Source organism: Phalacrocorax aristotelis, chromosome 2 (assembly GCF_949628215.1).
Source record: "Phalacrocorax aristotelis chromosome 2, bGulAri2.1, whole genome shotgun sequence".
NCBI lineage: Eukaryota > Metazoa > Chordata > Aves > Suliformes > Phalacrocoracidae > Phalacrocorax > Phalacrocorax aristotelis.
Genome location: NC_134277.1, coordinates 167,845,900 through 167,862,154, shown reverse-complemented (window position 1 = coordinate 167,862,154; position 16,255 = coordinate 167,845,900). Strand labels below are relative to the sequence as shown.

The window sequence follows — 16,255 nt, the reverse complement described above, 5'->3', positions numbered from 1 at the left end:
GTTTCCATCGTCCCGTCTCATGTGCTGCAGTAATCTAAGCAAACTATTCCCTCTGGCTTCAGCCCCGCCGGAGCCCCCGTCCCTGGGTTGTGCACGACGAAGGACCAGCTGTTCCCACAAGCCAGCCATGCTCAGAGCGAGGCGATGGTGGCGATGGGCCGCCCAGTCTGCTGCTCCTTCTGGGTTCGCTGGTAACAAAACGACAGCTCGCCTTTGTGCAGGTGCGCTATCGACAGCATCAGCTGGAGCATCTGCCACTTCAAAAAGGAGGTGACAAGAGCTTTTGCAGGGGAAGGGAAATGAGGCTCCTGGAACTCGGTTACCATTAAGCCTGATTTTATGGAAAGAAGACTGTGTGTGCATAACTGAAGTTTTCCCAAGAGCCAGAAGGGAAAAGGACGCCTGCGTGTCTGGACGTGGCCGCTCGCAGGCCAGGCTGCGGCGCTACTGGAGGAAGGGCCGGGTTTCTGCGCTCTGCTGCGGCTCTCGCCTGTCCCTAATTGCAAGCGTGCTGTTCCTCGCTCTTGTGCTCGCTGCTTGAGTTTTGTTGGCTGAACTCTTGGCTCTTCCAGCCTTGCGCCGAGGCTGTGGTCCGCGCTTTTATGACCTCTAAATTGGACAATTGTAATGTGTTGTTTTATGGCCTTCCCGTGCAAAGGTTGCACAGGCTCCAGCTGTTCAGAGATTGGGGCCAAAACACTAACTCTCCTACCATGGCCTCCACATGTCAGTCTGGTCCTGGGGGACCTGGGCTGGCTCAGTGTCAAACATCAGCTTGATCTTAAAATTGCTTTGATGGCTTATAATACTGAGTATAATGTGGGATCTGTGTGTTTTATCTACGCTGCTGCTTTTTATGAGCTTAGTCACCGCTTGAGATCATCTGAAGTCAGTTTTATTGGTCATTCCAAACCATAGGTTAAAGACCTGTGGAGTACTCGTTTTTCAGCGCAGCGATCTAAACCTGAAATTAATTACCACCACAGTCTGACATGCTGATGTTAAAATAACTCAACCCAACTGGCATCTCTTCACCCCGGTTTGCAGCATAGGCTGCTTCCCAGCAGGTACGGGCAGCGTACGGTCTGTAACAGCGCGGGCTCTCCCTGGTGCCCGCCGCTGGGCAGCACTTGCGGGCGTCTCGCCGGCGCTGGAGGCACGGGCACGGTTCGCCCCACCTCTCCGGCTGCCTCGTGCACAGCGCTGGCCTGTTCTCCGTGCCTCATCTTCCACTAGTTCGCTCCTCGCAGCCTGTTCCGGAGGAGGAGCTGTTGGGAGTCTTCTAGTGACTTTTGTCGGGTGGTGGTTTGAGGCTGTGCCCCCCGCTGTACCCTGGGGCTGGCAGGAGCGGGTCGCTTTGCTGTTCAGCATCCTTCCGGTCACCTACTCGCTTAAGGAGCAGTAAACTGGTCCGGTTTTCTCTTGATCCTCTACTTTTTCAGAAGAAAAGCCGGGAACGTTGTTTCCTCTGTCCATACTTGTCCAAAATGGTTCAGAGCAACGTACTGAGCAAGACAGATTCTGCTGGTTCGCTAGGTAGAGGAGGAGTAGTGCCGTGCTAAAAAAAAAAAGTGGGTTTGAGGTTTGGTTTACATCAATATTTTGCTGGTAACGTGCTAGCGGGCGTCGCGGCTGCCGCGGCTGAAGTTCCGTGGGCGTCTTATGCTGGGTCACCACAGGGACCTCAAGTACTTTGGTCACAAGCGTAGCGTAACCCGGCGCTCGGGACTGAAGAGAGTCTCCCTGGTACGGCGTTGGTCGTCTTGAGCTGATTTTTCTGGATCAGCTCTTTAAAAAAGCTTCACACGGCGGAAGAGCCACTCTGCCTGTAGCTAGCCTAGTCCGAGAGCTGCGAATGTGACGGGATCCCAAGATACGAGCTTTTTAATGGAACCGTGAGCTTGTTCGGACAGGCAGCTCATCTTCAGTGGCGCAGGCGAGTGGGCTCTTCCCCTGGTTGTGTGAGCTGGTGCCACCTGAATATTCTGTGGTGGTTAAAACGATTTCGAAAGGTGAGCTAATACCAGGTCTGTCCCTCCACCTCTGTGAGACCCCGGGCTTAACGAGCGAGTGGCTCTTATCTGGGGTAACGTTTCAGGCTCAAGAGCATCTGTCTGTCGCCTTCCTGCAAAAATCCCCCGACTCCTTCGGCCCCGGAGAGCTGTGGTGTTGCCTCCGTTGCGCTGCAAGACCCAGGCCGACGCTGCTTTGCTGCTCCGGTCTGTGACCAGCTCTGAAGGCGTCCCATGTAAGACCTGTTCCTCCCCCCAGCTCTCCCTGGGACAGAGGCTCTCCGGAGTGGTTTGCAGTGTATCGCAGAGCCCTTTCCAGATGTTTTGCTTGAAAATCGAGATTAAATCCTTGCTGGGCAGTGATCAAAACTACTGCTCTGCGGCATGAGTCTCATGGCGTTCTCTTGGACTGCTCCAGGAGGACCTCACAGGTTACGTGCCTCTGCTTGCCTGCAGTGGTCGTGCGACTGGCGGGTCTGACGCCAGCATTTCTCTGAACGCTCTGTTGATTCCCACAGAATTAGGGAGTTCAAGACGGGAGGCAGTTACGGGTATAATCGATTCACCAGTCAGATATTTCACTGCTGAAACTCTTTGACAGCTCAGGTGGGGAGGGAGCGCGTATTAGCGTCAGGATTCTTGCCTCGGACCGGAGCTCCAGCACTTCGAAGACCGCTGCACCTCTGTCTTACAGGTCCTGGTGTTCCTCTAATGCGTTAGTTCATCTGTTTGCGGATGAAAACTTTTGAGGGCTGAGAGTTCTGCAATTCAGTCGCCTTGTGCAGTGAAAATACTCTTCCGTTAAAGGTTATTGTCGGGTGACTCTTAGTTCTTGCTTCGAACGGGTGAACAGATCATTTTTTCCATATTACTCATGGTTTTATGGGGCTCTGACTTATCCCCTTTGATATCTTCTCCAAGCCTGAAGAACCCTCATGCCTGTGGTCGTTCCTCCTGCCGAGACCTTCCACGCCCGCCTGGTCGCTCGGTGCATACGATGTCAGCGAGAGCGATGACGGCGGGGGCTGGCATCCGGGACACCGGCGTGCTGCCGCTTTATTCAGTGCTGTCCGCCCTTTCCTGGCCTTGTTTACCTTCGGCTTCTTCATATGGTGCATCGGTGAGGAAGGTGGAGGAGAGTGTTTGCCTCTGTAATCGAAGGACGTTATTGTTACCTATACTCCCCACAAAACTAGGTAGACACTTAAAAAGCTTATTCGTAGATTTTTATTTGCCAAGCCAGCAACCTAATAACACAGCCTGGTTCCGTGTGGTGCTAGCTTTTTACAGAATATTCCGCTTTGTGATTAAGGCGGTGATTTTTGAGCCTTGATGAAACAAAGAAGTCTTTTTTCTTTGGCATAGAAATCCCAGTCTCGTTGCTCTGAGAAAAGGAAATGCCGTTTTCTGTCGTAGAGCAGCGGCAGTTAAAACTCCTGAAATCTTACCTTTGCGCATGTTGAAAAAGCGGAAACTGGTAAACTGGGAACGGGCACTTTTGGGGGGCCCCAAACATCTCAGTGTTTAGAAGAATACAGAATGAGTGAACCTTTGCGGCTGCAGTTTCTGCACCACACGTACGCCGCAGTCGGCCGTGTCCTTCTCCCCGAGAGGAACACAAATTTGTCTCGTCGAGGGAAAAGGAGCGGAGCAAGTTTTTCCACCCTCCCAGAGGAAAGCTTTCGGCCCTCCTCCCCCCGGCGCCCGTGGAGGCATGCCGTCGCCTTCAGCAGGTTCCTCTGTCCTCACCCTTCTCCCTCCGTTACTGCAAGGTGGGCTGTGAGCTCTGCTGTGGTCCCTGTCCGGCGGCACAGGCTGCCACTAAGGAGGTGCAGCTTGGGGTCCTCGCCCGCTCGGGCTGTGCAGAGCCAGGTCTGAGCTCCTCCGTGTGCCCTTGCTCACAGTCACAGAGTCCCAGACTGGTGGGGGCTGGGAGGGACCTCTGGAGCTCACCCCGTCCCACCCCTGCTGGAGCAGGCACCCCCAGAGCAGGGGCACAGGGCCGCGTCCAGGTGGGGGGTGAATGTCTCCAGGGAAGGGACCCCACAGCCTCTCTGGGCAGCCTGTGCCCCTGCTCTGGCACCCGCACAGGGAAGGGGTTTGTCCTCATGTTCAGGTGGAACTTCCCGTGTTCCAGCTTGTGCCCGTGGCCCCTTGGCCTGGCGTTGGGCACCACTGAAAAGAGCCCGGCCCCGTCCTCCTGACACCCGCCCTTCAGATATTTGTAGGCACTGATGAGTTGGAAGAGACTCGGTCTGAAAACCAAACCTTTCCCCTCTCTCTCGGGTGGGTTACGTTGCACGTTTTGAAAACCACTTTTCATCCCAGTTACCGATACCACCGCGCCCTGCGTAGCGGTGCTCAAGGTGGCTTGAGGCTTGGAAAACCAGGGGTGTCCGCGGGCGCTGTTGCCGCTCCGCCGCTCGTGACACCTTCGCCTGGGGGCTGTCGCTACTTGCAGCCAGGTTGTCCACTGAAATGACGTGCTGCCTTCTCTCATCCACTCGCTGGGATAATAAAAAGGAAGCAGAAGCGGCGCTGATAGCCTTTTGATGGGGGTGTTGGGTTTGCGTCCCTGTTGTGTCAGCAGAACGCGGACCATCCTGGGGTGGGCGGTCATTAATGTTCCATATTCCTGAGCTATTTCCAGACTCTAAAGCAAGAGCCATTTACAGCTATTTCACTCCTTTCCAAGACTGAATCCCCCCAAAGGTTATACCTGCTGGAGATTAAAGATGGATAGCGCTCGAGCCAGGACTCAACCCAGCTTTTTAGTCTAGTAGCTGATTTAGTGCGAACTAAGACACAGCTGCTTCCTTCTGCCGGACGACCGGTATTACCAGGAATGAACGTCCCTGCTCGGGGCCTCATCCCGCGCGTCACGAGCTCTGCCTCGACACCCTGGCTGGCCCTAAGCTCTGACCCCTTCCCTTATGTGCCGTCTTCCCCGGGGAGGTACGGTACCTCGCGGCATCTGAACCCTGCCCTGTCGAGCTCGCCCGTGTAGCCCGACGCGTCTTCCTCTGGGCATCGCGGATGGCGGCGCAGGCCCTAAAGCCCTGGAGCCGACCGCTCAAGTGTTGATCTTAAAACAATAGCTTCAAAATTAGTTGGAGCAAAGAAGAGTGATCGTTTGCAAGACACCTCAGGATGGGTCTGAGCCGGGGTTTAACTGCAGACGGGAGTTGTGCGAGTGTGGAGTAAGGACTTAAAAACTACCGGGCGTCGAATCTAAGCTCCTCATCTTCCAGCTCCGTTTCTGACGAGACCGTTCGCAAAGGGCAGGAGGAAAGGAGCAAGGCAAGGACGTAGCGCTGCTCTCCTGGAGCGTCCTGGCACCAGCCTTGTGGGTCGGGGGCTTCCTGACACACAGGCGATGCCCTGGTGCTTGATGGTACTCAGTTGGTTTGTTTCTCTTTGTGTGATTTTGTCCGACGGCTCCTGGGATCCGGCAGCAGAGGTCTGCATCTTAATTACGTGGTGTCTGGAGAACCGTGTCCCTTTGTTTGTTCTGAATCTGCCAGCTGCTGACTTCAGCTGATATCCCTAGCCTCAAATGAGAGGGGAGAGGGAACAGTTGCTCCCTATTCGCCTTCGCTTTGTCTTTTGACTTCGCTGCTGTGGGGCACCGGGTCGGTGCTTTACAGAACCACTCATTCATCGTGTCACGGGTGTCTCTGATCAGCGCCGTCACCTCGGGGCTGGGCCTTTCTCTATGTGCGCCGCTTCGTATTTTTCTGGGTAGTTTTCATCCACCACCGTGTATTGCTCTCGCTCATTTTTACTGCCGTAACTAACATAGACTACCCAGAATCTGCCCTTCCTGAGATCATCCGCGCGTGACGCGCCCAGCGACAGGGTTTGGTGTTGCTCTCAAAGGCAAAAGCCCCCTCGCTTCGTCCTGACGAGCCTCCCGACCACCGGGACGCGTAACGCGGGGCGGGACGCGCCGCTCTGCGTGAAAACGCGGGTCGCGTGCGGAGGGCTGCAACGCTGCCGCTCACCTGGAGCTCGCCGGAGGCCGTAGCACCTGTGACCCCCGGCTTTGCTCTGGACCCGTGCTGTGCCTAAGTGAAGGTCTTTGCCCACTTGGGTGTTTTTCCAAGCAAACAGGGATGTAGGAAGGCCCTTCAGATCTTGACTGGTTTGCTTGGTTAAAATCCAGTTTTACTTTCTATACGCTGTTGTCTGAAGTGCTAGAACATCTAGGTACTGCGCGATGAAGGGATCTGCCGCTTGCTGCAATGCCACGTCTAAATAAATTCTGGACGACCTTGTGGCAGCAGATAAAAATATCGTAGGACAGAAAAAAAGCTCAAATACAACCTCTGCGAGCGTAGAGGGTGTTCACATACGGTCACGGTCGCATGCTGCGGTTGAAAATCATGTATTTTCTAGTGTGAGTCTCCAGGGCAGGAGACGTAAAAATCTTGAACTGAGGCTTTATTTCCATGCACACTCTTGGTGAGGGCGCGTGGTGCAGGTTTCTTTCTGCAGCTGCGTGAAAACTTCAGCCAGAGTAAGGTGACTCTCTCCTGTAGTTACCTGACTGCAAAAGCCTGCTTTTAAGAAAAACGCCGGGCAGCAGCACAGCCCTGACGAGAGCATGGCCGCTTGCGAGACTGCGTTTTTCTTCAAATTGCAAAATATCGGATAAGAAAAATAGTCATTTATTTCAAAAATTGCCAGCGGTGAAGTGAAGCGCGGCTTTTACCCAGAGTAATTTTATCTGAAAGGAGAGTAACGACCATTTTCCTGAGTGTATACTGGTAATTAAAGCTCTTTGGAAAGGCTGTTTTTCAAGCGGGATGGACGTTTCTCCTGAGGACCCTTGTACAGCCGCGGTGATAAATGAGCGTCTCTCCTGGCTTCGGGAGATAACAAATGTCATTCTCTGTCTGGCAGAAGCGCGCGGGCGTCCCGAGCCCCTGGGCTTCGGCAAGAAGGCGTCCGCTCCCTCCCAACAGCCCCGCGTCAGCTCCGCTCTCACACTGGGGGGAGACTGGTTTTCTGGGGCGGGGGGTAAACACACATCGAGCTGGGGATTATCCCCACAGCCCCCGTGCCTCCCGCAGCCCCCGTGCCTCCCACGGCCCCCATGCCTCCTGCAGCCCTTGTACCTCCCGCGCCTCCCGCAGCCCCTGTGCCTCCCGCAGCCCCCGTGCCTCCCGCAGCCCCCGTGCCTCCCACGGCCCCCATGCCTCCTGCAGCCCTTGTACCTCCCGCGCCTCCTGCGGCCCCCGTGCCTCCCGCAGGCCCTTGTGCCTTCCTCACCTTTAGTGCCTCCCGCAGCCCTCGTACCTTCCGTGCCTCCCACAGCCCCTGTGCCTCCCGCAGCCCCCGTGCCTCCCTCACCCCTTGTGCCTCCCGCAGCCCTTGTGCCTCCCGCAGCCCTTGTGCCTCCCACGGCCCCTGTGCCTCCCGCAGCCCCCGTGCCTCCCGCAGCCCTTGTGCCTCCCACGGCCCCCGTGCCTCCCGCAGCCCTCGTGCCTCCCTCACCCCTTGTGCCTCCCACGGCCCCCGTGCCTCCCGCAGCCCTCGTGCCTCCCGCAGCCCTCGTACCTCCCGTGCCTCCCACAGCCCTCGTACCTCCCGTGCCTCCCACAGCCCCCGTGCCTCTCTCACCCTTTGTGCCTCCCTCAGCCCCCGTGCCGCCCGCAGCCCTCGTACCTCCCGTGCCTCCCGCGGCCCCAGTGCCTCCCACAGCCCCCGTGCCTCCCACAGCCCTCGTACCTCCAGTGCCTCCCACAGCCCCCGTGCCTCCCGCAGCCCTCGTACCTCCCGTGCCTCCCACAGCCCCCGTGCCTCCCTCACCCCCTGTGCCTCCCGCAACCCTTAGTGCCTCCCGCAACCCTTAGTGCCTCCCGCAGCCCCCGTGCCTCCCGCAGCCCTCGTGCCTCCCGCAGCCCTTGTGCTTCCCATGGTCCCTGTGCCTCCCACAGCCCCCGTGCCTCCCGCAGCCCTCGTACCTCCTGTGCCTCCCGCGGCCCCTGTGCCTCCCACAGGGCCCGTGCCTCCCGCAGCCCCCGTGCCTCCCGCAGCCCCCGTGCCTCCCGCAGACCCCGTGCCCCCAGCAGCCCCCGTACCCACCACAGCCCTTGTGCCTCCCACAGACCCCGTGCCTCCCGCAGCCCTTGTGCTTCCCGCGGCCCCTGTGCCTCCCGCAGACCCCGTGCCTCCCGCAGCCCTCGTACCTCCTGTGCCTCCCGCGGCCCCTGTGCCTCCCTCACCCCTTGTGCCTCCCACGGCCCCCGTGCCTCCCGCAGCCCTCGTGCCTCCCTCACCCCTTGTGCCTCCCACGGCCCCCGTGCCTCCCGCAGCCCTCGTACCTCCTGTGCCTCCCGCGGCCCCTGTGCCTCCCACAGGGCCCGTGCCTCCCGCAGCCCCCGTGCCTCCCGCAGACGCCGTGCCTCCCGCAGACCCCGTGCCCCCAGCAGCCCCCGTACCCACCACAGCCCTTGTGCCTCCCACAGACCCCGTGCCTCCCGCAGATCCCGTGCCTCCCGCAGCCCTTGTGCTTCCTGCGGCCCCTGTGCCTCCCGCAGACCCCGTGCCTCCCGCGGCCCTTGTGCTTCCCGCAGCCCCTGTGCCTCCCGCAGCCCTTGTGCTTCCCGTGGCCTCTGTGCATCCCGCAGCCCTTGTGCTTGCCGCAGACCTCGTGCCTCCCGCAGTCCCCGTGCTTCCCGCAGCCCGTGTGCCTCCCGCAGCCCCCGTGCCTCCCGCAGCCCTTGTGCCTCCCGCAGCCCTTGTGCCTCCCGCAGCCCCCGTGCCTCCCGCAGACCCTGTGCCTCCCGCAGACCCCGTGCCCCCAGCAGCCCTTGTGTTTCCCACGGCACGCAGCCGCCCAGGCAGCTTTCCGGCCGCGATGGGTGTGTGCTGTGTTATCGGGTACTGTGGGGGGACCGGGCCGGGCAGCCCTTCGCTCATCAGCCAGTGCCACACGCTCCCCGCTGCAGAAGAGGGGAGCCCCTTGTCTTTGGTTTAGATAGGCGTGGACCTGAGCCGCAAACCTTTTTCTAAGGCTGCTGGACCTCGTCCCCAGCTCCAGAAATGTCCCGGCTGCGCAGGGCGAGGGAGGGCACGCCGCGCGTCCCCGAGGAGCAGCGGTTTAAGAGAGGCAGGTGCGGAGCGGGGTCCGGTTTATGCAGTCCCGTAAAATATGGTATAAACAAAACGCTTCAAAGATCTTTTAATAACTCCCGAAATGAAATGTTTGAAACCGGCCCTTGTAAACTCCTCACGGGCATTTAATTGCCTCATAAAACAGTATGCTAAAGAACGTATTAAAGGGGGTTTTCGCTGCTCTCAGATCAGTTTAACCCTTTGGGGACCTTGTGTCCAGCTGTTTCTCTCCCACTGCCTAATGAGCAGTTACCACCTTCTTTCTTTGCCTTTCATGATCCATGGCTGGCTCTGAGCCACCAGACCTCGACCTCTTTGCGTGGCTCAGGTGTGGCACGGGCAGCGGCCGGTGCTGCGAGGACGGCTTCATCTCCTCCTCCGACCCTTGGGACTGCGGCAGCGGGTGCAGGGCTGCGGCTCTTCCCTTTCTGACACCGGGGCCCAGCAATTTCTCAACGCGCCTTTCTGTCCCGAGGCGAATCTGGGAGCCGCGTTCAGATGGTCTGTGCCGAGGAAAGCCTGGCTAATTTACAGACCTCCCCAAATCCCCGCTGGGGCCCGGAGCAGCAATCCTCCGTGCGCGTAATTGGCAGCTGGTGCGTGGGGAGCGATGGTGCAGCTGAGATAACCGCAGCTGTACCCGTCGATAGGAGGGCAGCCCCGGCTCCCCAGCCAGGCCCTGGCTCCCGAGTCCCCAGGCTGCTCCGCTTGCCTTTCGGGACACCCTGGGCTTGCTGCCGAAAGCGCCGACCGCTCCTCGCCGTAGCCGAAACGCAGCCCCTTGGTGGTAAGCTCAGCCCTCGCTGCGGGCAAGCAGGCAGCTCGGGACGGCTGCCCCCTCCAAGGGCAAAACGCCTGCTTTACTCAGGCATTTTTTGATGCTTCTGCAAGCGATAGCCTGTTTTGAGAAAGACGCAGTGATTTTGTGGGAGTTTTCCCTCCCTGAGATTTTGTCACCCGCCCTTTTGCTCTGCCGAGGGCTCACCTTGCCCCTGTATCGTCGTCGAGTACAACGGGGAGCCCTGGCTGCCCCGTTCTGGGTCGGCTCTGCCACCGTCCCGCTCCTCTTCCCTGAAGCCCAAGGGAAGCCGTCCAGCCTCCCCTGGCTTGTCACGGCTAGTTCAAAACCCTCCCGGGAGGAAAGTCTCTGAATTCAAATCCGAAAGGGAGATTGTGGCTTGAGCAGTCAAGATCCCGCAAAGGGGGTGGGGAGGGTTCCCCAAAAAAAGCTCAAAATGGCTGGTTTGCTTGGGGAGAAACTCTGGCATTGAGATCCTATCAGTGCTGCGTCACGCAAACATATGACTGGAACCGTATCACCTTTGAGCTTCTTGGAGCTCGAGTAGCTTTAAAATAAGAGAAAACATTGCAGGTTTATTGCTAATTTCTCCATTGTCTTTTATGTTCACGGAACACACAAACGATTGTTGCTGTTTTCGTTTATGTGCATAGAAAAGCCAAACACGGAGATCTAAAAAGTGTGTAGAGTTTGGGAATTGCTGCTGCAGGAGAAAATCCGCGGGGTAGGTGCTGAGCAGCTCCTCGGGGCAGCGGTCGTGCAGCCCGCGCGCCATCCCGACGCAGCCGAGGGCTCTGCCGGGGTGCGGAGCTCGCTCCTGCTCGGCTTTCCCCCCGCTGTCTCTAGAGAAGCCGATTTATCACCGGCCCTGCGTGCACCTGGGCTAGATCAAGGAGATTGAGCTCGGTCACCAGGGGCCTTTCCACAAGGGCACAGTAATGGCTTGTAGCAGATGTGAACTGCTCGCTCTCTCTGGGTAAGGCTCTCTGTTACTGCCCACGTGTGAATAGCTGCTGCTTCTGGAGCCGTGCAAGCTAAAATGATGGCAAAGCAAAGTTAATGAACACAATTTCACCCTCAGCCCCAGGAGGCTGTAAATGAGCCCGTATCTGGAGATGTCGGCAAATCCCCCCTGCAATTTTCCAGCTTGCCCCGCGCTTTATTTGCTCTGCCTGAGAGGCTGCGGGTTTTTGGGTTGGTTTGTTTTTTTTTTCTCAGATGGCTTTTTCTTCTCTTGCAGCGAGAATGAGGCGTTGTGGAGGGAAGTAGCCAGCTTGAGGCAGAAGCATGCTCAGCAGCAGAAAGTTGTCAATAAGGTAAATCCTGCTCTGCCAGACGGAGGGACTGGGACGCTCCTGTGTTCGGGTACGCGGCGATGCAGTGGCCAGGCTGGGCACCTGCCCGATCGGTGGGATGCCGTGGGCGTTACTTCTCTTTAAGAATAATTTTGATCGCCGTGTTTCCTTCCTGTTACCGTGAGATTCTGCAATGCCAGCGGGGAGAGGCTAAATTCGGGCTGGCAGTGTCACGATGCAGAATTCAGTTGCCACGCCACGGCTTTACCCCTAGCCGTCCCCTCTGCGCCTGGAGCACGCCGCCGTGTCCCCCCTGCCCAGCTCTGGCTCTGCTCTGAGCACGTTTCTGGCCATGCTTACCCAAGTGCGGCGCACACCGTGACAGCTTTTCCTTTTTTCTCCTCGCAGCTTATCCAGTTTTTGATTTCATTGGTGCAATCCAACCGTATTCTTGGGGTGAAGAGGAAGATGTAAGTCTGCATTTCTACATCCAGATAAAGATTCCCTGTCTGAGAGAATAAAGAGAGGATCAGCAGAGTGGGTCCCCCAGATCTCTGCCTTCTGTAGCAGCCTTGCCAGTGGGGTAGGACTGGACAGCGGTCATTGGGATCATGTGAGCCTTCACGTACTTGCTCCAGCCAAAACCAGCTAACACTGCTATGCAACCGATACCAAGAAGGGTTCGCGATCCAGGCCCCATAAGCCCGTGCAGGACGTACTTCAGAGCTAACCACCGCGCTGTGTGAAGCCGCTGCTGCCCTGCGGCAGCGCACACAGCGAGGGCCGGGCTCCTGCACTGCTAAAGCAGTCCCCCGGCACTGCCGTGGTGTTTCCGTCGTTGCACGGAAAGGGAGACCCCAGACCATCCAGACCGGCCTCCTGCCGCCGCAGGCTGCTGTGACGCCTTCGCAGGCTAATCGAGCCTGTCCCCAGATGTGCTGGGGATCGTTTCACCCCTTGCTAGCTGTGCTGGATGACCACTCAGTACTGAAGTACCGCAAGCGATTAAGAGCAATTCCAGAGCTGATTTGTTTTGGCCAGTTAGCAGTTACTTGGTTTTGTCCCAGGATTGTGCTGTAGCGCAACTACTTTCCCCTCCGTAGCTTTTACAGATGGTTCTGGTGTGTCTCATCCGACACTCCGCTAGGCTGAACGGGCCCCGCTCTTCCAGTCTCATCCCTTGAGGTGGGCTCCTCCTCCACCTGATTTTTTGCACTTGTTCACATCTGAACCGGCAGACGCTCCGCTGTGCGCCTGTTCCTGCCCCCACCTTGTCCCGTGTTGCCTGTCGAACGGCAAGGCTGTCCTTTTGTGTCTGAACAGTGCCCGGCGGCACCATATGGCAGACAACACCGCAGAGGCTTGATTAGTATTAATGAAGATAGTGGTTTATATGGTGATAATGTCCAAGACATGCTGAAATGATTTATCTTGTAAGGAGAAAGAGTTTCTCCACAGTCTCAAGTACATGAAAAGGGCCACAGACGTGGTTGTGTCACAGCTGACCACAAGTAATCCATCTTTGGAGCAGTTGGCCATGGAGAAGTGAAGCCAATCAGAGCACTGACAATGCAGGCCTGCAGAAGGAGGAGACCAGGGACTATAAAGAAGTCCTCTGAGGCCTGTGATTTTACATTTCTGCTCAATAGACTTGCAAAATGTAGCCCAGGGGCCGGTCACGGGGGCTCGTTGTGTTCCCCTGTGTCACGGGGCTGCCTGCTCTGCTGTGCTGACCATGGCCACTTGCCCCTCCGGGGCGCCCAGACCGGCGTGTTGGCCCCTCGGGTGGGTGCAGGTACCCAGCTCTGGGGTTGGGGTGGTGGGCTCTGCCGGGGGGAGGTGGCGCCCGCGACCCGGTGCCGGCAGCGCGGTAACTCCTGTGGTGTTTGGGAATCTTTTGCAGCCCCCTGATGTTGAACGACAGCAGTTCAGCACATTCCATGCCGAAATACAGTCGCCAGTACTCCCTGGAGCATGTCCATGGCTCATCCCCGTACGCAGTAAGTACGCCGTGCACGCCTGGCCTTGGAGAGGGGGGCGAGGACACCGCTTTGTGGGGAAGGACCCATTTTGGGCTCTGCTCCAGCTGCTCTTGCCTCTGTACAACCGTTTGCTCACAACCTCTTTGTTTTGTTTGGCAAAGTATTTTAAGGTGGCAGCTGCATTCAAGCTTAGCCAACAGGGGGAGAGCTCTTAGCTGGCAGTTCTGGATGATAGCTGTGATGGGGCCGAGGATTTGGCTTGCAGACCAAGCGAGGAGGTGTCTGAATTCCACTGAAAGCGGAGATGAGTTGCAGCGGTGCCTTCTTGCTTAGCTTACACCTGGCTTGGTCCTTGTTCTGGTTATGTCACAAACAAACGCGTCTGATGTCAGTCAAACGTTTGCTCATTAATGTTGTGACCAGGTATAATTAGCATTATTCCCTCTAAAGAAGCCTCGTTCCGGTGAGGGAAGGTGCCGAGGGTCAGACCCTGGCTGAGACACAGGCCTGAAGCAGCAAAGACCCAAGTGATCCGGGCTGAGTTGTGCCTGCAGAGGTAGGGAGCAGGGTGGAAGAGGTAGGAAAGCCAGCTGGTGCTCGTGCACAGAACAATCCCAACGTAAGCAAGGTTGTGTGGTATTAAAGCCTTGGGAGGAGAGAGCAGGCAGTAGCTTTCGAGGTGAAGGGATCTCCTGCAAGAGGTCATCAATGCAGAGGCCAGAAGAAACGAGTTCGTCGTTGGATGTGGCCGTTGTTCAGACCTCGGCCTCGTTACGGCGGGCGAATGCCACGAGTCGTCCAACTGCCGAGGTCCAGGGTGCCCCTCACCCGGGCGCCTGCGGGGGGTGGCCTCGCGCTGACACGGCGTTGCAGGAGCGGTCGCTGCAAAGGAGTGCTCTGGGCTGTCCTGCAAATTGCTGCTGGATCCCAACGAATTTCGCTGGGATCTGGGTCTGTTCAGCCTGGAGAAGAGAAGGCTGAGGGGGGATCTCATCAGTGCTTATAAATATCTGAAGGGCGGGTGTCAGGGGGATGGGGCCGGGCTCTTTTCAGCGGTGCCCAACGCCAGGCCAAGGGGCCACGGGCACAAGCTGGAACACGGGAAGTTCCCCCTGAACATGAGGACAAACCCCTTCCCTGTGCGGGTGCCAGAGCAGGGGCACAGGCTGCCCAGAGAGGCTGTGGGGTCCCTTCCCTGGAGACATTCACCCCCCGCCTGGACGCGGCCCTGTGCCCCCTGCTCTGGGGGTGCCTGCTCATGCAGGGGGTGGGACGGGGTGAGCTCCAGGGGTCCTCCCAGACCCCACCAGCCTGGGACTCTGGGATTCTGTGAATCCCGAGGTTTTGCCTGTACTCTCCCATCCTTCCATGTACCTTCTGATGTGCTGATGTTCAACGTTGATGTTCAACGGTCAGTGAACACAAGGAGCCTCCAAATCCCTTAATGCTGGCCCTAAATCCTCTTTCAGATGAGCCTCAGACTTGCTCCCAGGCCTGCGTGGGTTGAGTCTGCTCAGCCTCGTAAGCCAGCGGAGGGGAGCGGGGTCGCTCATGCTGCTATTTCCCTTTCGACCTGATAGCTGCACTGTGCCTGCACGTAAACCCTGTTGCCACGGCACTGCATGACGCTTGGAATGCCGAGAACGGCCCGTCTTCGTGCCGTGCAGGTCTCAAACTGTGGGCTCTGACTTACCACGAGGATTGGAAGACTCATCCCGTGCCCTAAGAGCTGGAAAGCCGCGTTGTGGCACTCCCTGGGGGCGAGCTGGCTGCCTCGGCACTTACTGCTGAGGTGCGACGCGTTTGGTCGCTGTTTGCTTTTCATCGCCTCAGGCCTATGTTAATCCACTAAATCTCATGCCTTGACACGGCTTTTATCGTTTTAGATGCTCTGTTTGATCTGCTTCATATCAGCGTGTGCCCTGGGAAACTGCACCGCTTAAATTCGGGGCGCCTCTCCTGGTTCTGCGGCACCCCCTTGCCTGGCACGGGAAAGCCAGCTGGTGTTTCTTGGCCAAAGCTGTTGCGTGAATGAATGTGCTTCTTTATACTGCTCCCCTGGCGATGCTGTCGTCCAGGAGCAAGGCTGTACAGCTGGGAACGTAGCTAAGCTTTCAGACTGCTGTTTGTAGCAGAATAAAAGCTGTCCCCGATTCCAAGGTACGGTCCTGCCCACGCTGCTGCAGGGACGGCCTGTTTGGGACGGCGGGTTCAAGCCGCTGGCTCCTGACATCGAGCTGCCCTGGTGTGCCAAGGTGATCCTGATAAATTTTTTAGCAGAGAACCGAAATAGCTAAGGCCCATTAAAGAGCTCTCCTGCGGTTAGACCACCCTCTGTGGAAGCTCTGTGTTCCCGTTCCAGCTCCCGTCTAATCCTGTGATCTCTTCTTTAAAAGTGCCTTTACTCTTGCACGCAGCAAATGCTTACACAGAACCACCGGGAGCTCTTCCAGGTATTACTGCATTGTCCCAATTATGGGAAACGCAGGTGGTCATCTCTCAAACTTCAGTGTTTATGATTTTCAGCTCCAAACAGAACCGAGAAATTATAGCTGGGCAATTTTTCAGAGCGAGCTGCCAACGAGCGCGCTGGATTCTGACGCCGCCGTCGTCCCTGCTTTCACAGTGAAAAAAAAAATTTGTGTTTTCACATCAAGGCAGTTAACGCGGCGTAAGACCCTCGCGGGGGTGAGGCACGGGCAGCCGCGAGGTAGCTGAGGCTCATGGGGGCTTGATCTCGCACCACTGCTGCCGAGCAGCCGCTCTCCGTGTGGTTCTGCGTAACTACCGCCGCGTCATCGTGCCCTTTTCTGCCCAAGAATGCAAGCTCAGACTTGCAGAAACAATGGGTAGCCCCAAAAACCGTGCTCCGGGCCGGGGCACAGCCGTGCGTTACGAGGGCAGCGTGCCGCCCGCGCGCCCCTCGGTGCACGTGCTCTGCGCAGCCGCCGCTTCAGCCTTTATAAACGTTTCCGATGGGCGGCTGCCTGTCTGATCGACGGGCGGGCGGGCGCAGCGCCCCGCAGCAGCGCTCCCGCTCGCGGG

At 57.7% G+C, this 16,255-nt stretch overlaps 1 protein-coding gene across 2 annotated transcripts in view; it reads left to right on the top strand.

Annotated features, from left to right (window-relative positions):
• HSF1 (heat shock transcription factor 1) overlaps positions 1-16,255 on the top strand; it is a 74,418-nt gene that overhangs the window by 39,713 nt on the left and 18,450 nt on the right. For both annotated transcript variants that reach the window (XM_075086007.1, XM_075086006.1), the window contains exons 5-7: positions 11,174-11,249; positions 11,637-11,698; positions 13,132-13,228. In XM_075086007.1, coding sequence (XP_074942108.1) covers positions 11,174-11,249; positions 11,637-11,698; positions 13,132-13,228 — 235 coding nt within the window. The remainder of the gene's footprint in view (positions 1-11,173; positions 11,250-11,636; positions 11,699-13,131; positions 13,229-16,255) is intronic.